The sequence below is a fragment of the Palaemon carinicauda genome, chromosome 24, assembly GCF_036898095.1.
Source record: "Palaemon carinicauda isolate YSFRI2023 chromosome 24, ASM3689809v2, whole genome shotgun sequence".
Lineage (NCBI taxonomy): Eukaryota > Metazoa > Arthropoda > Malacostraca > Decapoda > Palaemonidae > Palaemon > Palaemon carinicauda.
In genome coordinates this window covers 106,264,977-106,287,063 of record NC_090748.1, presented here as the reverse complement: position 1 = coordinate 106,287,063, position 22,087 = coordinate 106,264,977, and the positions used below count along the sequence as shown (strand labels likewise).

Here is a 22,087-nt window from a genome sequence, read left to right as displayed (position 1 = left end):
CGTCCTACACCCGTCTGCTGCCTCCTACTACGACTATCCCTCTCCACCCCTACATCTCCCCAACCCCCAACTTCATTCCTCATCAGCACCTGCGTTGGTCAGACATGTTTTATTTTGCTCTGTGTTGTTTTGTGTTTTTGAAGATGTCTGACGTTTTAGAGATCCCTGCTCCAAGTTGAGTATTACAGTATATTTGTCCGTTTAGGATTTCTAGATAGCGACACTCATTTATTCTTTTACTGTGTTTGGTTTTCTGTTATCGCCGCTTGTTGTTCCCTTTCAGGGGTTCGCCGCGGCCATACAAATTTTTGTCTTTTTTTATAGCTAAAATAATTTTATATTTTCAAGTACAAATTGTCCTAGATATGGTTTATCAAAAGTGGCTGATTAGGTTAATTCCAAGACACAGTGACTTCATTTCTAAAGCTATTCATGTTGCAGAGGTTCAGCGTTTTACTTCCGAATTGTCTTCAGCCCTCGTCTTCTTATCAATCTCCTTTTCAAAGTAGGTATAGGTGCAGAAGCAGGTTTAGGAGTGCAAATAGATTTTTACTATAGAAAAAATAATATGACTGTCATAAAAAATTTACTGCCTGTAATAGGGGAGAGGAGGGCGACAACAATAGACCACAAAAGGTAGAGGAGCAGACTTATCTAATTTCCATCAAATTTGGAGTCTGCTTCTACCCAATCCAGGGATTATTGTAATGTTAAGGGAAGGTTTCTACCTAATCCAGGGATTATTGTAATGTTAAGGGAAGGCTTCTACCCAATCCAGGGATTATTGTAATGTTAAGGGAAGGCTTCTACCCAATCCAGGGATTATTGTAGTGTTAAGGGAAGGCTTCTACCTAATCCAGGCATTATTGTAATGTTAAGGGAAGGCTTCTACCCAATCCAGGGATTATTGTAATGTTAAAGGAAGGTTGCCAGTTTCCAACCCACGTTATCCATCATATCAAAGTCATATCCTTTGTACCTCCAAATCTGGAAAATACCATATTATTACAAGAAAAAATATCTACCATCTTTTTGAAAGAGGCAAAAAAAGAAGCTCTGTTTTCTGGTACTGACCTTAGCTATGATTCCATTTGAGCAATTAATATAAAGTTGCTTCAGGCGACTGAATGTTTTTCACTGAACCTTCATAAAAAAGTTGTGTACAGTACTGTATAGCATGTTGAGAATGCTTTAAACACCAAATAATTTGATACATTTTGCTATTTGCATCTTAGTGTATACAGACCTTGCATTTATTAAAATAGAGATATGTCTTCCATGATGCTGAAGTGGCCATTGAATAGGTAACAATGTTTGTTCCGACGCGATATACAAACCTTGTAATCATTTAATATAGGAATTCGCTTCAGCTCAGCTGAATCAGCTGGAGATAAAGAAAAGCAGGCAGTTGTGCTAATTGGTTGGCTGGCGGTATGGGGTGGAACTTAGTGCCCCCTCGCCCCCCTCGCCAGCCCGCTTTCCTCATTCACTCGCTTCGGCTCAATGTGGATGGTTGCCTACTCTCTGCTCTCTACGGTACAGCCTTTTGCCTTCTCTTGTTATTGGTCTTTGTTATGAAGGAGAAAGTTACTCTTTAAAATGCGATGTTGTGCAGGCCGTGGTGGGTGTTGCAGTGGGTGGCATTCGTCACCTTCTGTAGAGCCGCACACGCTCTGCTCGACATGCAGGGGTAAACCTTGCTCTCATGGTTCTCCTTGCCGTAGTGTGAATCCTGGCCGCCATTTTGGGAAGCCTGGATTCTCAGCCTGTCGGGATTTTCTCGGGTTTCGTCGGGGGAGCGGTTGACCTTAGCGCTTCCGCTATTTCGGCAATCCCGAGAGACAACCAACAGATTGTTGTTACTGATGACGGCACGTTACCCGGTAAGAAGGGGGAATTTTGGGCATCTCTCGGATTATCAGGTAAGCTTGACTTAAATTTGTTAAGACGCCGTTTAAATATGGTGGACGAGCTTTAACAACGTCATTTGAATGATGCGATGGTTGATGAACACATGAATGTAATCGACTTTGTAACAGGGTTGCCAGGTTGGCCTTTTTCAGCTAAAGACATCAAATTTGGCCTTTTTTTATTTGAAATTGGTTAGCCTTTAGCAATATCATAAAAGGTTGGCCTTAAAGGCTATACCTTAGGCCTTTTTTTAACTTCTTAAAGCTGCAGTTGATCAAAGTTGGCCCTTTCTCACTTAGGAAACCTGGCAGCCCTGGGTTGTATTTTTATCAACTCCCATGTTCACTGATGCCTGTTGTTGTTGACTATGTACATGATAAAGCATTTGTTCCTGGCAAAATGCAAACCTTTTCCAAGGGTAAAATAATTGCAGGACTCCTTGTTAAAACAAGGGAGAGTAAGGTTTTAATCACTGAGATTTCCTTAACGATTGATGGCAAATCCTTTACAGCTTCGCCCGCAAGTCAGTTAAAATTAAAATCTGCCAAATCTTCTGCTGATAAGCAATTAAAATTAAAATCTGCCAAACTCCTGCTGATACAATATGTTTTCCAGGTTCACCGTGTTCATCGACCACAGCTCTTCCTGCAGACATGGCTCAGGTTGTTCATCCTCATACAATGTCGTCTGCTGTTGCCTCGACCAACGTTCCAGCACCTCGGAGGGGGCACAAGAAGAGGAAGCCTGACGGTATTCCTCTTCTAGTTCCTCCTCCTCTCTCCTCCTCCTCTTCATCTTCATCTTCTGACTCTGACTCTTCTCCCCCAGGGGAAAGAGGATGGGGAAGAAGAGGAAAGTGAAGAGGGCCAGGAAGGCCAGTCACAGTCGAAGGGACATGGCACCCCGAAACACCTCTTCTCCTCCGGAGAATGAGGGCAATGTGCGAGATTCCCATGTTCCCCGCACTAGGGGGATTGTTCACGGCGAATCTCGCGCAAGGCCTCCATGCATGACAATTGCGCTCGAGGGCGTAGGTATCGGGGTCCTCGGGCCCCAGATCTACTGCTCGGACTCAAATTGAATCGCTCTTGAGCGGGGAAAGGAGAGTCCTGGCTTCGGCACAAGAAATCTCAGCTGTGGTCTCTCGTGAAGAATCCGCGGTTCGCACGACTACCTCCACGGGGATAGCCACGCGGACCAGCTCAGCGACTCGTGTGTCGCGTTAGCAGGGAGCAGGCCCAGACAGTTGCGCACTCGACCCGCATGACTCGGGCCTGGCATGGAGCCACCTCACGGCTCAGCCCGCAGCATGGGGGCCGGTCGTCCACGATCAGGCTAGCTCTCGCGCTTATCAGCCGCGAGAGATGCAGCCAACCCACATGTTTTCTGGCCATGTAACAGGTGAGGCCGCGTGCACCACTCATGCGACTAACCTGTCTACACCTCCTGGTGTGAGCGCTGCAGTTCCTAGCGACCCCGCTCGCGCTCAAGCTCCTTCGGGAGCTTTGTGGGGCTTGCAGCGACCAGTCACGCACTCGGTCACAGTGGGAACATCGGTGCGTTCCGTCGGGGATGAACCCTGCCAGGGTTCTTCCTTGACTCCTGAATACACGCCTGGTTCGGTCCTAGGACCAGAGCAAGGGTATTCATGGGGGATGTTATCACCCGTGCAGCACGTCGCTTCCCCTACACCTATGGATGTAGGCAGAACCGAGGGATCAGCCACTTCCACGGCCTTCACCGGCCGTGGAGACGGAAGATCCCGAGGTGGAGTCGCAATTCCTAGAGGTCATTAACCCCATGCGTGAGATTAATGGCCTCAGGGCTCCTCCTGCTGTAGTGTCTGAAATAAGTGTACAGCCTTGGAGATCCTATGGGGAGCTCCCGAAGGCAGTTCACGGCCCCTCTCACTACCCTGGTTGAGACAGGCTGCTCGAGCATTGGACCGAGTGAGTGACCAGATCGCAGGACCTGGTGACTCGCTTGGGCCAAGGTTCGAACAAGCTTCTCCCTCAACCACTCCAACGACATAAGAGGTACTATGTCACAGAGTCCTCTGTGCCTTGTCCTCTCCCTCTCGACCCCGCTTGCTGGGGGTTCCTCGGCCGAGAGCTTGAAATCCCAGAGAGTGGCCTTCTCGGCCTCTGAGATTTCATCTATGGAGTCCATCTCTGTAGCTGTTCTCAAGGCTGCTTCGTGGCACGACCACTGGTGTGGTACGGCCACAGTGTTCGCGTGGGACACCAAGCTCGCTAACCCCGAACACATGGAGCAGTACAGGAACCTGGCTTTGTCTGGTGGGAAAGCTGTTGCTTTTCTCTTGGACCAGCTAGCTACCCAGTATGCCAATCTGATCCTCAAAAAACCTGAGGCAGTAGCCACTCCTTTGGCGAGATTGATTGGTTCAGGAGAGCCCCTGGCACTCAGGAACTTTCCTATTAGAGCTGCAACTTCTCTCTTTCCACCAGAGGAAGTTCGGATCGCGCCGGATAAATGGCGCCTCGACTTGGAAGACTCCATTATCCACCAGGCACAAGCTGTGAGTTTTAAGGGACCTGGTCCCGTGAAACCGTCCACAGCCAGGCTGAGTCAGGCCAAGCCCACGGGAAGTGGCAAGAGTACCACTGGTCGTGCTCCTGCTGCTACTGTGCAGCCGAGACCTGCTCCTGTTCAGAAGGGATCTGCCCCCAAACAGACCTATCAGCCTCCCTCGGGAGCTCCGCCACGTCGGGGAAAGAACAGGAGCAAGCAAGGGAAAGGGAAACGCTGAGATTGGCTTTCCACTTCCCATGCTGTGGAGGGTAGGAGGATGTCTATCACGCCATTGGGCGATGTGGCAGCACCTCAGGGCCAAGGAATGGGTCGTGTCAACCCTTCGCGAAGGGTACAAGCTCCCATTCATGCCTCATCGGCCCCCCCTATCTCCACTCCAATAGCGTTCCACACATATGCTCCAACATCCCTGAAGGCTCTGGCCTTGGAGGCAGAGGTCCAGGAAATGTTGGAGAAGGATGCGCTAGAAGTCGTACACGATCAGTCACCAGGAGGTTGGAGACCGATCATCAACCTTTCGCCATTGAACAAGTTTGTTCAGCAAACTGCATTCAAGATGCTAACAGTTCGCATTGTGCTTTTAACCATCAGGCAGTACGACTTTATGCTTTCAATAGACTTGAAAGACGCGTACTTTAAAGTACCAGTTCATCGGTCGTCTAGACAGTACCTCCGATTCACCTGTCAGGGCACGGTGTACCAGTTCAAAGTACTGTGCTTCGGACTGTGCACAGCTCCCCAAGTGCTCACGTGAGTGTTCACGACGGTAGCAGCTTGAGCCCACTCGAGGGGCATCTGCATACTGATGTACCTCGATGACTGGCTGTTTCTTGCTCCCTCGCAGGAGCAGTTGAGTCAGGATCGAGACTCGCTTCTGGCAGTCTGTCGCGATCTGGGGATCGTGGTGAACTGCGAGAAGTCGAACCTCATTCCCAGGCAGAAGGTGAAGTATCTGGGAATGCTAATCGACTCGGCATTCCAGCCCTCCCGTGGCAAGCTCTTCTAGGTCACCTCTCCTCACTGGAGAAGCTCGTTCCTTTCGGGCGGATCCATCTCCGCTCCCTTCAGTGGTGTCTGAAGAAGCAGTGGTCGGCAGCCACTGATCCTCCCTCTCGTCCGGTCCTCATGGAACGCGAGGTAAGGGAGGATCTCCTTTGGTGGCTAAATGAGGAGAACCTCATGAGAGGGTTTTCTCATAAACCCTCCTCCACCTCAGTTCCGTCTGTTCACAGACGCATCCATGGACGGTTGGGGTGCACACCTGGATGACATGGTCGTGTCAGGTGTGTGGTCGGAAGAGAAGAAACACCTGCACATCAACATGCTAGAAATGATGGCGGTCTCAAGAGCACTCTTTCATTTCCAGACCCATTGGAGAGAGCACTCGGAAGTGCTGATGAGCGACAACACGTCCGTGGTCGCGCACGTCAACAAGCAAGGGGGCACGTTCTCACGTCCCTTGCAGCAGTTGACGAGGCAGGTGTTTCTGTGGGCAGAGATTCAACACGTAATCTTTGTCAGCCAGGTATATTCCAGGCAAGAGAAGTGTTCGGGCAGACACCCTAAATCGCAGAAACCAGGTAATAAGGGCAGAATGGTCTCTTCACCCTTGGGTCGCGAGTAGAGTACTTGACCTCTGGGGAGAATGCTCTCCAGTACCATATCCCGCGGCTTCATTTGAGGACGCACTGCAACATCCTTGGGATCTACTGGATTGCTACACATTCCCCCCTTTTTGCTTGCTTCGCGCAGTCCTGTACCAGGTCCTAGTAACTCCAGGACTCAGGATGACTCATTGCTCCACTATGGCCACACATGGAGTGGTTTCCCGATCTGTTGTCGCTCCTGGTAGAGGCACCGCGAGAGCTACCACACTGGCCCAATCTCCTTCGGCAACCCTTGTCAAACAGGTACCACCAGGCAGTACAGTTGCTCAGACTTCACGCGTGGAAACTATCCAGCATCTCAGAACACGAGGCTTTTCGCGACTCGCTGCGAGAGACATGTCAGGGTACCTTAGAAGATCCTCCTCCTCAGTCTACCAGGGGAAGTGGTTGGTCTTCTGTGATTGGTGTAGTGGAAGGGGTATCTCTCCAGTCGGAGCCTCTCTGACTCAGATCGCAGACTTCCTAGTCTTTCTTCGCAGAGATAAGCTCCTTTCGGTTTCTGCCATTAAAGGGTACAGGTCTGCCCTTGCAATGGTGTTCCATCTGAAGGGCATAGATATTTCCAACGCCCCGGGGATTTCTATGCTTATTAAGAGCTTCGAACAGTTGCGTCCCCCAAGGGAACTTAGAGTTCCCCAGTGGGATGTCACCTTAATTCTCAGGTCGCTTACTTGTGTTCCGTATGAACCCTTGAGCCGTGCCTCAAACAGGCACTTGACCTTTAGGACTGTTTTTCTGCTACCCTTAGCATCGGCGAAGAAAGTCGGGGAGTTACACGGCCTCTCCTGTAATATCACTCACGCAGAGGGTTGGAAGGAGATCTCCTTGAGTTTTGTGCCAGAGTTTGTGGCCAAGACTCAGAACCCAGCGATCCTCGATCCCAGGTTCGAGGCCTTCACTATTCCTTCCTTACCGGATGTGGCGGTTCAGGTGAGAGGCTTCTCTGTCCCGTCAGGTGTCTCCGGCGCTATCTTAAGCAAACTCGGCATCTCAGACATGAATGTCGACGACTTCGTTAGCACCGGCAGAACCAAGAGGGAGGTGTCGAGGAACACGATATCCTTTTGGATCCGTGAGACCATCCGCAAGGCGTATGAGACTTCCTCAAGAGTCCAAGCACCAGCGAGGGTTTAAGCTCACGAGATCAGGGGCATTGCCCCCACACTCGCTTTCAAGAGAAATCTTGCAGTGGGCCAAGTGCTGAAGGCTGGTGTTGGGAAACGCCAGACCGCCTTTACGGTCTTTTACTTGAGGGAGTTTACGCACAAGTCCTTGGACACCTTTGTTCTTGGCCCTGTGGTAGCAGCTCAAGCTATTGTCTGACTTTTCCAGTTCCTCTGGGACAGGGAAGTCTCTTGTCTTGATTTTATAGTATGTTTGGCAGTGTGAAAGCAGTCTGCAGGTGATCCGCCTTTCTCTCTGTCTCCTCCCTTGGAGTTCCATACATCAAGACAAGTCTTCCCAGGTGAGATTGCTATAGTTTGTGAGATTGCTATAGTTTGTTTACAAGTATTCTCCCCCCGTCTTCTGCTAGGCAGGGAAGTCGGTGTTTGTATAAACCCTTTGCCTTTTGGTTTTGGAGTTTCATCCAGTCACTGTGACCCTAGGGTCGAGTGTCTCTTACGTTCACGCTCTCTGGTCGCGCAATGCTCTTACACATCGCGCGGCGGCTCCCAGTCCTTCAGACCCCACCATCATCATGTCGGGTCAAGAGACAGGGGTGGGTGGATTTAGTCCTCTGCTCTCATTCGAGACCAGGTCTATATCCGGGCAGTTACCTGTCCACAAGCAGCAAAGGCAGACCTCCCACCAACCAGTGAGTCTTCCTATATTAAATGATTACGAGGTTTGTATATCGCGTCGGAACAAATGACAATTTGTCCTAAATTGTATTTTTCCTAGCTATACAAACCCGTAAATATTTAATATAAATGCCCGCCTCTACCACCCCTCTCATGTTCCATATTGAGCCTAAAGCATTTGAATGAGGAAAGCGGGCTGGCGGTGGGGGTGGGCGGAGCCAAGCTCCGCCCCATACCGCCAGCCAACCAATCAGCGCAACTTCCTGCTTTTCTTTCTCTCCAGCTGTTTCAGCTGAGCTGAAGCGAATTCCTATATTAAATGATTACGGGTTTGTATAGCTAGGAAAAATACAATTCAAGACAAATTGTCATATTTGGTTAATGATAGGTGGCATGAGGGAGATGCACCATTGTGCTCCTCTCTTGACTGTTGGATCTTTTCTCACATTCTTTTGTGAAAATTGTATTTTTTATTTTAGCGCTCTAGCTTGGAAATGGGAGCATCCGAGGGGTAAACATATAATGAAGTTAATTTTGCTCCTATGAGGGTACAACCTTTGAAATCCCCTTGTGTGAAGGGGTGACTGTAACCCGCCCTCCTTCCCTTTGGAGTGCTGTTCTTGCTTTTCCTAGAGAGATGATAAGCTCAAAACATAACTTGTCTTGTTTTGTGGTTGTTTCTCTTACTCGTGAGGGAGTTACAGTACCCGTTTCAGGCAGCGTTTCGCCCTACCTATGTACCCGATAATGAAAATTATTCTTTGACGGGTCACCTGGCAGCGATAGTGTTTCTGATAGTGATCCCTGTGTTGCAGTGCCAATGGGTGTTCCCAGTGAGTACTCCCCTTGTGATAAAATCCCCAGTGTAGTGGTTTATAATGAGGCAAAGGAAGTTCTTGTTGATTCTACCTCAGAGAGAACCCTTATAGCTTCTTCATGAGAAAAAGCACCGTCAATATTGGCCGCCCAGGCCCTGACTTCTCTATGAAAGAGGAATAGTTAGCAAGAGGAAGGAGAATTCACTCTCTTTCGTATTCCTCTACCAATCTTTTCTCTCTTCCTTTACCTTCTGTGAACAATTCTTCCATGAGAGGATGACGATAAAGAAAATAGTTACGTGGGGAGGCCTTTCAGTATAAGTTCCTTTGGAATTGTAACAATTGCCTTCTTTCTTCAGAAGAGTGCGACAGTACTCATCACTAACTGGCACCTTCAGGATCAATCAAAGCAAGCACGAGCCTGTGTTACATTTAACACAGTCGTACTGGTGGCAGGTAGACAGTTGTACTCGGACAAAACATCAGCACTGTAAGTCAGAGAATGGGAGGAGTGTATGCACTCACCTTTCTGGATACTATCACTATTTAAAAAATTGTTCCTTACCCTTGTGCGTGGTCTGTACTGTTGTAGTTAAAACTCACCTTACAAGTTCCCTCTGTGGTAACAATAGACGAGCTTCGAGTTGCAACTCACCAACCAATGAGGCCAATAGCAGGAAAGGACCCACACCACGAATTCACAACCTCAGAGCCCCGGGGCAATTACCCTACGTGGACAACAGCTACCTGACAACTCCCCAAGGTGTGAATGATCTGTCTCCCTCGTCACTACGGCATTGTTTTTCCGACAACTCCTACAGGTGTAAACAATCTAACCACCTCATAACTGTGGCAGTGTTTTCCAAGGTATATTACAAACAAAAATCGTTAATTACATTCACACAACAACTGTACGGAACTCGCCTGTTGTTATAATCACCTCTGTATCAGTTGCAGATGAATAGTCCTAGGGCACAGTGTAAAATCCGGACGTCGGATGCCGTCCGGGAGAATAGAAAATCGCTTGTATCACTGGGAAAGACGCGAAAATACACATCTTTTTTGTGACTGGTAATGTTCACTGATACTTTCTGTTATTTTCTGAATAAATGTTCGAAAAATATTGGTTTATTTTCATGTTATTGAGAATATCACTTAGTACATAGTGTAATGTTGACGTCCGATTGAGATTATTCTCAATAAAATGAAAATAAATCAATATTTTTCGAACATTTATTCAGAAAATAACAGAAAGTATCAGTGAACATTACCAGTCACAAAAAAGAGGTGTATTTTCGCGTCTTTCCCGGTGATACAAGCGATTACTATTCTCCCGGATGGCATCCGACGTCCGACGTCCGACGTCCGGATTTTACACTGTGCCTAGTCCTAGTGATCTCCACCACTGTACAGTAGGCTAAAATAAGATAGTTCACTTTTCCGTCTCTTAACGACACGGAGCTCAATCATCAGCCCATACCTTTAGGGCTGGGTAGCGATTTGAGGCTGCTTTGACAGCCACTGCGGGTGAATGGTCCTAACAAGACCGATCTTCAGCACAGTACGGTAAGCCAATAGGGATATCGTTTACGTTAGTCTTTGTTTACCAGCCACTTTGTTAACAATTTAATGGCCATTTTAGCATCCTTAAAGATATATCCTTATTTTAAAGGCCTCAGGTTTGTATACTTAGGAAAAATACAAAGTACTTTTAAAATTTGTAATTTTTCACAGATGGCATAGTTTTGTCATTAGAATCTTAACGGATGTAAACAGGATGTGCTATTTTATGTTCTCAAAATTTGAATGTCTTATTCAGACTTTATGGCTTTTTATTTTATATTGTAAATGTAAAATTTTTGCAGTTATGTACTGTACCCACTGAAATCTAAATTTTGCTCTGATTGTAGTTTTTTGTTTTACTAAATTATATTCTTAAAAGAAATTTAATCCCAGTAAATTTACATGTTTTATATTAAAGAATTGTATTTTTTAATGATTGGTGCCTATACACACTTTTCAGTCACTAATTCTATTAATAAAATCTCTTTCAAGAAAACTGAAACTAATTAGATAACATTGTTCAACACAGCTGGAATTCTTGCAATTAGATGTGTGTGATCTGGAATCGGAGGTTGTTGCTAAACCCGTTAAGAATTTTGATGAAGCTCGACAAGTGTTTTTGTCGGGACTACGTTGGCTCTCGTCTGCTCGTCAGTATTATAATATGGAGGACCATGCTGGAGATCATGTAAATATTACCCAGGAGATGAGCCTTCTATACAAAGCTCTAGCCTTTTTTGAGCCATCAGAGGAAAGGTAACATTTATTTTCAAGCTCTTTTAGATATTAAATACTGTAGATTAATTATATAACCAAATCCTTCTTTACTTATTTGAATGTAAGGCAACAAATATTTTTTTAATCCTTACACTTGATAGACAAACAAGTACTTTCACATTTCCAAAGGCAGACATACTTTGAAATTTATGTATGGGCTAAACACTTTCAATTGAGAATTATACCTGAACCTCTTCTCTCTTAGAATACTGTACTCAAAAGTAGACATACTGTATCTCTTCATTCTTTTGGTTAATTTGAAGTACAGTGCTCTGATTTGTATATGTTTTTTGTTCTTAAGATAATATTCTAATTGTTTTATGCCCCCTGTGGCCGCGGGGGCATAAAACAATTAGAATAGCGCCAACGTTATCCCTGCGTGTCGTAAGAGGCGACTAAAAGGGACGGGACGAGGGGGCTGGGAACCCCCTCTCCTGTAGAGTATCCTGTGAGACAGCAACAAAGAGATGGAGCTGGGGGGAGAGTGACTGCTCCCCGCACTCTAGTTTTGGGGTGTTTGAATGTGCGTGGATGTAGTACGATAGAGAGTAAAAGATGTGAGATTGGAAGTATGTTTAGAAGTAGAAGGATGGATGTATTGGCCTTGTGTGAGACAAAGATGAAAGGAAAGGGTGAAGTGATGTTTGGTGAAATGTCTGGTAGAGTGTCTGGGATTGAAAGGGGAAGAGCGAGAGAGGGTGTGGCTTTATTGTTGAGTGAATGGATGACAGGTAAAGTAGTGGAATGGAAGGAGATATCATCTAGGTTAATGTGGGTAAGGGTTAGGTTGGGTAGGGAATGTTGGGCGTTTGTCAGTGCGTATGGGCCAGGTAGTGAGAAAAGTGAAGAAGAGCGGAATGAGTTCTGGAGTGAATTAACTAGGTGTGTAGAAGGACTGGGTAGAAGGAATTATGTAGTTGTTATGGGTGACTTAAATGCTAGAGTGGGTGCTGGAGAGGTAGAAGGTGTCATTGGGAAATATGGCGTACCAGGTGAAAATGAGAGTGGTGAGAGACTGGTAGATATGTGTGTTGAACAAGAGATGGTAATAAGTGCTAGCTTTTTTAAAAAGAAAGATAAAAATAAGTATACATGGGTAAGAGTGGCAAATGGAAGAGTAGTAGAAAGGGCATTAATGGATTATGTGTTGGTAACGAAAAGAATGTTTGGAAGATTGAAAGACGTGCACGTGTTTAGGGGTATGGCTAACGGTATGTCTGATCATTTTTTGGTGGAAGGAAAATTGGTTGTAGCAAAAGAGTGGGGGAATAGAGTAGGTGGATGTAAAAGGGAGCTAGTGAGGGTTGAAGAGCTAATAAAACCGGGGGTAAAAAGTAAATATCAGGAAAGGTTGAAAATGGCATATGACGAGGTGAGAGTAAGAGAAACTGGTAATTTAGAGGAGGAGTGGAAGTTAGCAAAGGAAAATTTTGTTGGGATTGCAAGTGATGTATGTGGCAAGAAGGTTGTTGGAGGCAGCATGAGGAAGGGCAGTGAATGGTGGAATGAAGGAGTGAAGGTAAAAGTGGAAGAGAAAAAGAGGGCTTTTGAAGAATGGCTGCAGAGTAATAGTATAGAGAAGTATGAAAAATATAGAGAGCAAAAGGTGGAAGTAAAGCGCAAGGTACGTGAGGCAAAGAGGGCAGCTGACCTGAGGTGGGGTCAGGGACTGGGTCAGTCATATGAAGAGAATAAGAAGAAGTTTTGGAAAGAAGTGAAGAGAGTAAGGAAGGCCGGCGCAAGAATTGAAGAGACAGTGAAAGATGGAAATGGAAGGTTGTTAAAAGGAGAGGAGGCAAGGAAAAGGTGGGCGGAATATTTTGAAAGTTTGCTGAATGTTGAGGATGATAGGGAGGCAGATATAATTGCGGTTCCAGGTGTTGAGGTGCCAGTGATGGGAGATGAGAATGAGAGAGAGATTACGATAGAGGAAGTGAGGAGAGCACTAGATGAAACGAGAGTAGGAAAAGCATCGGGTATGGATGGTGTGAAAGCTGAGATGTTGAAGGAAGGGGGTGTGACTGTACTTGAATGGTTGGTGAGATTGTTTAATGTGTGTCTTGTGTTGTCAATGGTACCAGTAGATTGGGTCTGTGCATGTATTGTACCACTATATAAGGGTAAGGGAGATGTGCATGAGTGTTGTAATTCAAGAGGTATTAGTTTGTTGAGTGTAGTTGGAAAAGTGTATGGTAGAATACTGATTAATAGGATTAAGGATAAAACAGAGAATGCAATCTTGGAAGTACAGGGTGGTTTTAGAAGAGGTAGGGGTTGTATGAATCAGATTTTTACAGTTAGGCAGATATGCGAGAAATATTTAGCAAAAGGTAAGGAGGTGTATGTTGCGTTTATGGATCTGGAGAAAGCATATGATAGAGTTGATAGGGAAGCAATGTGGAATGTGATGAGGTTATATGGAGTTGGTGGAAGGTTGTTGCAAGCAGTGAAAAGTTTCTACACAGGTAGTAAAGCATGTGTTAGAATAGGAAATGAGGTGAGCGATTGGTTTCCGGTGAGAGTGGGGCTGAGACAGGGATGTGTGATGTCGCCGTGGTTGTTTAACTTGTATGTTGATGGAGTGGTGAGAGAGGTGAATGCTAGAGTGCTTGGACGAGGATTAAAACTGGTAGGCGAGAATGATCATGAATGGGAGGTAAATCAGTTGTTGTTTGCGGATGATACTGTACTGGTAGCAGACACAGAAGAGAAGCTTGACCGACTAGTGACAGAATTTGGAAGGGTGTGTGAGAGAAGGAAGTTGAGAGTTAATGTGGGTAAGAGTAAGGTTATGAGATGTACGAGAAGGGAAGGTGGTGCAAGGTTGAATGTCATGTTGAATGGAGAGTTACTTGAGGAGGTGGATCAGTTTAAGTACTTGGGGTCTGTTGTTGCAGCAAATGGTGGAGTGGAAGCAGATGTACGTCAGAGAGTGAATGAAGGTTGCAAAATGTTGGGGGCAGTTAAGGGAGTAGTAAAAAATAGAGGATTGGGCATGAATGTAAAGAGAGTTCTATATGAGAAAGTGATTGTACCAACTGTGATGTATGGATCGGAGTTGTGGGGAATGAAAGTGATGGAGAGACAGAAATTGAATGTGTTTGAGATGAAGTGTCTGAGGAGTATGGCTGGTGTATCTCGAGTAGATAGGGTTAGGAACGAAGTGGTGAGGGTGAGAACGGGTGTAAGAAATGAGTTAGCGGCTAGAGTGGATATGAATGTGTTGAGGTGGTTTGGCCATGTTGAGAGAATGGAAAATGGCTGTCTGCTAAAGAAGGTGATGAATGCAAGAGTTGATGGGAGAAGTACAAGAGGAAGGCCAAGGTTTGGGTGGATGGATGGTGTGAAGAAAGCTCTGGGTGATAGGAGGATAGATGTGAGAGAGGCAAGAGAGCGTGCTAGAAATAGGAATGAATGGCGAGCGATTGTGACGCAGTTCCGGTAGGCCCTGCTGCTTCCTCCGGTGCCTTAGATGACCGCGGAGGTAGCAGCAGTAGGGGACTCGGCAGTATGAAGCTTCATCTGTGGTGGAAATGTGGGAGGTTGGGCTGTGGCACCCTAGCAGTACCAGCTGAACTCGGCCGAGTCCCTGGTTAGGCTGGAGGAACGTAGAGAGTAGAGGTCCCCTTTTTGTTTTGTTTCTTGTTGTTGTCGGCTACCCCCCAAACTTGGGGGAAGTGCCTTTGGTATATGTATGTATGATGTATGTAAGATAATATGAAATTAGTTGTTCATACGAGCAAACAAACCTTTCGTCTTACAAAATAGGAGATGACTTCAGTGTGAGATGGAATGGCCATTGATTCGTTGACAAGGTAATTGGTTAACGATGCGAGGGGGAACCCCACCTACCCATATGCTGAAAACTATCCACTTTTCACTTCGGCCTCAACCAGCGCGAACTTACTTGCACTGTTACTGTGCTCTTTCTCTATTGAATCGTTTTCTTACTTTTGTTTGTTATGAAAGTTGATTTTTTTAGTGTTCTCGCCTTTAACAGCAGAAGCGCACTAAAACGAAAGACGTGGTAAAAGTTTCTTTGTGAATCCTCGTGTATTGTGTGCCTTTTATGAAACGTAGATTATATGTAGTCCCCCCCCCTCCCTGCAAAGTGTCATTCAATGTTCTCTAATTAGGAAGATGATTAACTCTGCTCAGAGCATAACTCGGCTCACTTCACTGAGATGAAGTTACCATTTTCGAACTATGTTGCCCTTACTTGTGTGTTTTGATAACGAACATCATTTCATGCTGACGGGCACACCTAACACCGCTGCCCTCGAATGGTGACCTCTCTGTAGTGTGATGCCAGTGTCAGTGAGTGTTCCCAGTGCATATCTCTACATGCACCATGGTAGGGTAACATGTGTTTCTAGCCTTAGTACTGGCCAAGGCCCTAACAGCTTCTACATTCCTCTGTGGAGCTATAAGGAGGTCAGTGGAATCACACTCCTCACTCCTATGTCATGTCATGTCCTGAGAAGAAATAGAACTTCCAGTTTGGTTATAGGAGACATCTCCCCACCAATGAGTCACTCTTATTTTAAAGGGCAATAAGTATGTATGCTGTACATTTAAGAATGAATGATAAATTTCAAAGATATGTATTTTTCTGAGCTATACAAACGTAAGTCCTTTAACATTATATTTGCGACCTCGATCATTCTTCTAAGACATGAGCGCATGGTCAAAAGTGGCTTGGCTGTGACAGACTAGCGGGCGGATCTTCCCCCTCTCAACACCTGTCGTTAAGTAACTATTTTGTTAACGATTTAACACCCGTTTCAGCTCACACTGAAGGCATCTGCTATTTTATAGGTCTCAGATTTTTATTGCTAAGAAAACTACAAGTTACTTTTAGAATTTTAAGCATTTGAAAGTGTCCCGTTTGTATGTAGTATTAATTGAAATAAATCATGAGTATTTTAAGAGAACAGAATAGTTGTTGTTATAAATTTAACTATATTTCTGTATGTTTTAAGATGTATAAATTTATATAAAGAATGAAAATTGCAAAAACTGTAAATACTAATCTTGATTAAATTATTTTTTGTTCATTATTGTCCAACAGTAGCGAATAAGGAAAATCTTTAATATAATTGCAACAGCATGAAATACACCTCACATGAAAATAATAGTTATATCTAGTCATAATGTTAGAAAATTAACAAAATTGTGTTCCGAACAGGAAATCAAAAATGCACAAACGTCGTATAGACTTGTTGTCTGCTGTCATTGGGGAGCTGAATCCCAGATACTACATGAATGTGAGTACTTTATGATTATTAAGTGTCTGTAGAATTATCATGAAAGTCTATTGCTTATTTGTAATTAAAAAAATAATTATATGGATTCATAAATAGCTCTCGTCATAATCATTTCATATTTTGTTCTTTTCACGCCACTTTTGGTAGTTGTGAAAATTTCATTACTAAATTATGTTGTACCCTGTATATCATATTTATCAAGATAACAAATCATGGAATCACTTTATTGAATGATCTAAAAACAGAATATAACATTTATATACACAAAAGGTACTCTACATAAGCTTTCTAAATCATATCCACACTTATTGAAATTAAAATCTAACCTTTACAACCAAAATTATATATCCACAAAATAAATTTAATGACAGACCCAACACAACATTAAAAGAAATCTTAGTGGCTGTTACTTTATTATGAAAGATCTGACACAACAGCATTCGCATTTATTGACTCTCATAAAGTTGGCTCAAAAGATATGTTTTTCAGTCGGGAGAAAATTGAAACTAGGAATAGTTAATGAAGTTGGTGAGATACCTAGGAAGGAATTAAAAGAAACATAGGAAAGGTAAGAGGAAATAATATGAATATGTGGCTAAGGAATACTACAAAAATAATTTAGCGACCAATAGTACTAAACTCCACTATATTGATGTGAAGGTAAGATGCTACATACCACAATATATAAAGAATTAGTCTCTGTGTTATGCAAGACCATCCATAATCTGGGTTTGTCAAATATGTATCTTATATGCTTTACCTCCTCCACTTTTGCTCAATCCTTTGTTTAATTAGTAATTTTTGTGAACATTGGCTGAATGTGGAAGGTTTTCTACAATTGTTAAAGTCTAATGTTTATTTCGTAAATATCGTAGCACTTTTTAATTCACTGGTTTTGTCATTTTACTAGTTCAATTATTGTTGACTTTATACACATGACTGGGATATCTTTAAAATCTTAATAACTGTATTGCTTTGGTGTTAATAGATGTTACAGATATTGCACATTAAGATATTATTAATGATTATACTGTAAGCATTGAAAATTATAACTCGTGATTTCTTTCAGGTATGTCGTCAAATAAACTATGAACTGGCGGAAACGTACAGTACTATGATGGATAGTAAATATTCACTAATAGGGCTGGGAAATGAACCAACATCTGCACAAGCTAAGAAGATTAATACTTTGGCAACATCGAGCATACAGCATTTTCTCCATTATCTCGATTCGATGAAGGATACTGAGTAAGTAAAGGTCAATTCATTTATATATGACAGCATTATAAGAATTGTTTTGACAGTGACAACAAGTTTTAATGATCCTTCTGTAGAATCCTCAGAGCAAACAACTATAGTCAATTTCTTTTAGTGATGCAGATTTGCACCGACTCGCAGCGGTGCCCTTTTAGCTCGGAAAAGTTTCCGGATCGCTGATTGGTTAGAATTATCTTGTCCAACCAATCAGCGATCCGGAAACTTTTCCGAGCTAAAAGGGCACTGCCGCGAGTCGGTGCAAATATGCATCGCTAAAAGAAATGGACTATAGTCCACTTGTCTGATGCCCTGACTTTCTCTGCCTTTCTAATCTTGTATTTTGGAAAGAAAGGAAAGTACACTACTCATCTATGGCCTGAGAGGTTCTTAAACAGTAGCAGATATTTAACAGGCTCTGTCATCAACCGCCTTTCACTGTCATGACTTGTGTTGCATCCTCTACTTGCTCCCCTTTATCCTATCATTTATATTACAAGTTTGTTCCTACACTGAATACAAACCCTCATTCTTTACTATAGGAGATATTCTAGCGCGAGCTGGAAAATACGGCAGAAAAACCTTAACAAGGTCGTTAACGACCGGACAGGTAATTACCCACCTGACAGTGGTGGGGGACCGCCGGTCGGTAACTGCTGTTTATCTCCAATAAGAGTCATATATTGAGATAAGATAACTGCATGCTGCCTTAAATCCTCCCTTGTTTTGGGGGGTGAACATGGGAAGTATGCAAATTGAGTACAGTATAGTTTGGAATAATGGTCTCTTATGTGTTATATACTCAGCTAATAATTCCTCTCTAGATACTTTAGGTACTTCCTGTTTTAGTGCTAAGATGATTGTGGTTGATTTTTGAAAGTTTAAAGAAGATGCATTTCAGAAATAGTAACTCTTTTGAAAGTCTATTTATACCCTTTCTTTTAATGATTTTCTTTCAAAATGTCCTCCTCGCTTCAAACTCATTACGGAAGTTATTAGCCATTTTTATACCACAATTTGTCCTGGAAACTGCAGTTCCTGTTCAAGGAAAGAGAGGAAATGGCAGCCAGCCAGTACTGCACCTTCACAGGTATATCCTTACAATCAGGATCATCCTTTTGGGGCTTGTTGAGAAGTCAAAAATATAATTTGACCCCAAAAATACAGTACATACTGTACGTTATTGCTCAGTTCCATGGTCTGTGAAATCCCAGACACATCAGTCATCTGTTGTAAAAGCAGGAGACCAGTAATATTACTGTCATGTGTATGCTGTATCCCTTCCTGAAACAAGGTCGCAAATTGGAAATAGCATCAGGGCAGTGTGAGTGTAAAGTAAACAGATACAGATGTCCTAAGATTAATCCTGACTGCCGGTGGAAAATTTGGGGAACTGCCTGAAACTACAATGTACCAGCTGATTGTCTTTTTTTCCTTTTCATTTGTACCAAACTGTTAGTGGCTAAAATAGCGATTTTATATGTATCACAATCGAGACACTATTGCACGCAAAAGGGCCATCTATAAGTACAGTGTAATGGTTTTTATTAAAACAATTTTATGTTAAAAAATATACATCAGGTAGTATCACAGTAACAATACTACATAAGTAAACTCATCATCAAGTACGGGGTGTTCGATGTCGAACGGCCGTGGCCCTCTACACAAAACATCTCTATTCATTCCGGTCTTGAGCCTTCCTTTCCAACTCCACCATCGTTAGCCCGCACATCTCCTTGATATTGTCACTCAATCTAGTTTTAGGCCTTCCTATCGTTCTTGTACCATAGACTGATCCAATTAGCAGCGTTCTTTCCAGAGTATTGTGTTTCCGAACCTGGTGTCCAATAAAAGTTAGTTTTCTTTCATCCAAAATGTCAAGTAATCTTTTTTCGATATTGATCTTTTGTAGAACTTCCACGTTAGTCTTTTTCTCAATCCAGCTTATCCTAAGGACTCTTCTGTAACACCACAGTTCAAAACTTTCTAATCTTTTCCGATCTGTAGCTTTTAAAACCCAACATTCTGAGCTGTATGATGCGATGGGGAAAACAAGTGATTTGAGTAAACTAGAGTAAACTAGAGATTTCAAAACAATGTTTTTTTTTTTTTAACAGTACTGGTGAACAACCCGAAAAATATTCAGAAGATTCTGTACGGCCTGCGTTGGTTGCATGGTTTCACTTGGGAAGGCTATGGTCCAAACTCATCTCTACTAATCAGCAAAGCAAAATACAGAATATTGCACAATCTCTACAAAATTATAAGGTAAGATAAAAATGCAATTCAGAGAGGCATTTGTATTTAGCATAGAATTATAGATGAACTATATTTGTGATTTTCAGTATATAGTGGGAGCTTTATAGTTGCAGGTAATAGATAGAAATATCTTCATCTGCTAAAGAAGGTGATGAATGCAAGAGTTGATGGGAGAAGTACAAGAGGAAGGCCAAGGTTTGGGTGGATGGATGGAGTGAAGGAAGCTCTGGGTGATAGGAGGATAGATGTGAGAGAGGCAAGAGAGCGTGCTAGAAATAGGAATGAATGGCGAGCGATTGTGACGCAGTTCCGGTAGGCCCTGCTGCTTCCTCCGATGCCTTAGATGACCGCGGAGGTAGCAGCAGTAGGAGATTCAGCATTATGAAGCTTCATCTGTGGTGGATAACGGGGGAGGGTGGGTTGTGGCACCCTAGCAGTACCAGCTGAACTTGGTTGAGTCCCTTGTTATGCTGGGAGGAACGTAGAGAGTAGAGGTCCCCTTTTTTGTTTTTGTTTCATTTGTTGATGTCGGCTACCCCCCAAAATTGGGGGAAGTGCCTTGGTATATGTATGTATGTATGTATGTATGCTAGTGAAAAGTAATGGTGGGCTAGAGTAATTAGTTATAATTAGTTACAAAGTATATTTTATCACTAAATAATCAGTTGGCTTAAGAAATTGATCACCAATAATGAGTCCTTGTATAAATCTTAATCGCATTACATTATAGATTCATTCAGTTTTGTGAATTTTAGCCAATAGGGTATGTATAGATCTACCTTATATTTATTGTATTGATCAGTTAAAGTTGCATAAAAATTGTATATCCAAATGTGGATATACAGAAGCTAATAAACTCAAATTCAGACTTGTAATTAGGTATTATACAATGAACAAAAATAAATATGATCATTCATTTATTTGATTCAGAGATTAATTCATGAATGAAAATTTAATCCTTCATTATTGATAGAGTGATATTGTAAGAAGAAAATAATTAAGCTTTTAACTCTCAATATGGTTTCAGTTCCTTTTAGAACTTTTCCTTTTGCATTATAAAGCTTCATTTAGCGAGAGTTTATGGAACCTGTAGGATTTTCCTCATGGTAGTTCTGTGTTCTACTTTACTAATAGACATGTGTACTATTTAAGTTAGAATTTTATAAAAATGGTTGATTAAAAACTAGTTACTAACAATAAAAACATCTTTAACATAATTTACCATTATAAAAAATCAAGAAATAACAATCACAACATGGAAATGTTGAAATTGCATAAAGATTCTTGCTATAACATATAAGTGAAATTCAGTTTCTCTTTTTATCAAGAACTTTAGTTTACTTAATAGCTCCTATATAGCTAAAATTAAATTATAAAAAGAGTACTGGTCATTCATGTACTGTATAATTTACTTTTTATTTATTTCAGAGGGTAGTTGAGTACTGTGATAAGAATAAAGAATGCGAGCCCATCATGGCTCAAGAACTAGCAATATGTCGAGAAATGGTACAACTTCTCCCTCTCAAGATGGAGCAAATGAGAAATCAGTGCCTGTGAAGAAATCCCTGTCGTAGCAGTGTCTAGATACACCTTTTATCAATTTGATATTGAAAAATAATGAAATTTGAAGTACAGCAAAGCATTGTGATGTTTCACTAAACAAGCGGTATATTTACTGGAGATGCTGGCAAATATTTTGAGGCTAATGGAAAATTAGATACAATTGCAGTCAGAAAAAAAGATCATTTGTTTTGATGTGTCACGTATTATAAAACCAGACTTTCTCTCTATATGAAAATATGCTGAATATCATGTAATCGGTGATATATAATTATCATGTTTGATAAAGAATGGTTTGGGAAATAGTAAACAATTCAAAAGTCTGAAGATGTTTATATCCAAGTACAGTGAATATTCAAGAGTGTAAACAGATCCTCACTTAGAAAATAAGAAATGGTTTGTATATTTTTCTTGGTACCATACATTGCATTCTCAACTTCAAATTGCTCTTGAAATACAGTACAGCTTTATGTTGGGTCATCATATATCAGTTCCGACTTTAGGTCAGCTTGTCATATGTCGGTTCCGAATTTACGTTGCTTATCCTTAATTAAGCATTAAGTATCAAAAATGATTTTTACATCGTAAAATCATGATTAAGTGTCAGTTCCGACTTTACGACATATAACAAGTGTTAAATACAAAGATGAAATTTA

At 42.6% G+C, this 22,087-nt stretch overlaps 1 protein-coding gene across 6 annotated transcripts in view; it reads left to right on the top strand.

Annotated features, from left to right (window-relative positions):
• Positions 1-21,513, top strand: part of LOC137618250 (KIF-binding protein-like) — a 65,494-nt gene extending 43,981 nt beyond the window's left edge. For all 6 annotated transcript variants that reach the window (XM_068348408.1, XM_068348406.1, XM_068348405.1 and 3 more), the window contains 5 exons: positions 10,844-11,070; positions 16,280-16,358; positions 17,428-17,606; positions 19,730-19,880; positions 21,300-21,513. In XM_068348408.1, the coding sequence (XP_068204509.1) occupies positions 10,844-11,070; positions 16,280-16,358; positions 17,428-17,606; positions 19,730-19,880; positions 21,300-21,428 (765 nt within the window). In that variant the 3' untranslated portion in view covers positions 21,429-21,513. The remainder of the gene's footprint in view (positions 1-10,843; positions 11,071-16,279; positions 16,359-17,427; positions 17,607-19,729; positions 19,881-21,299) is intronic.
• The last annotated feature ends 574 nt before the right edge of the window (positions 21,514-22,087 follow it).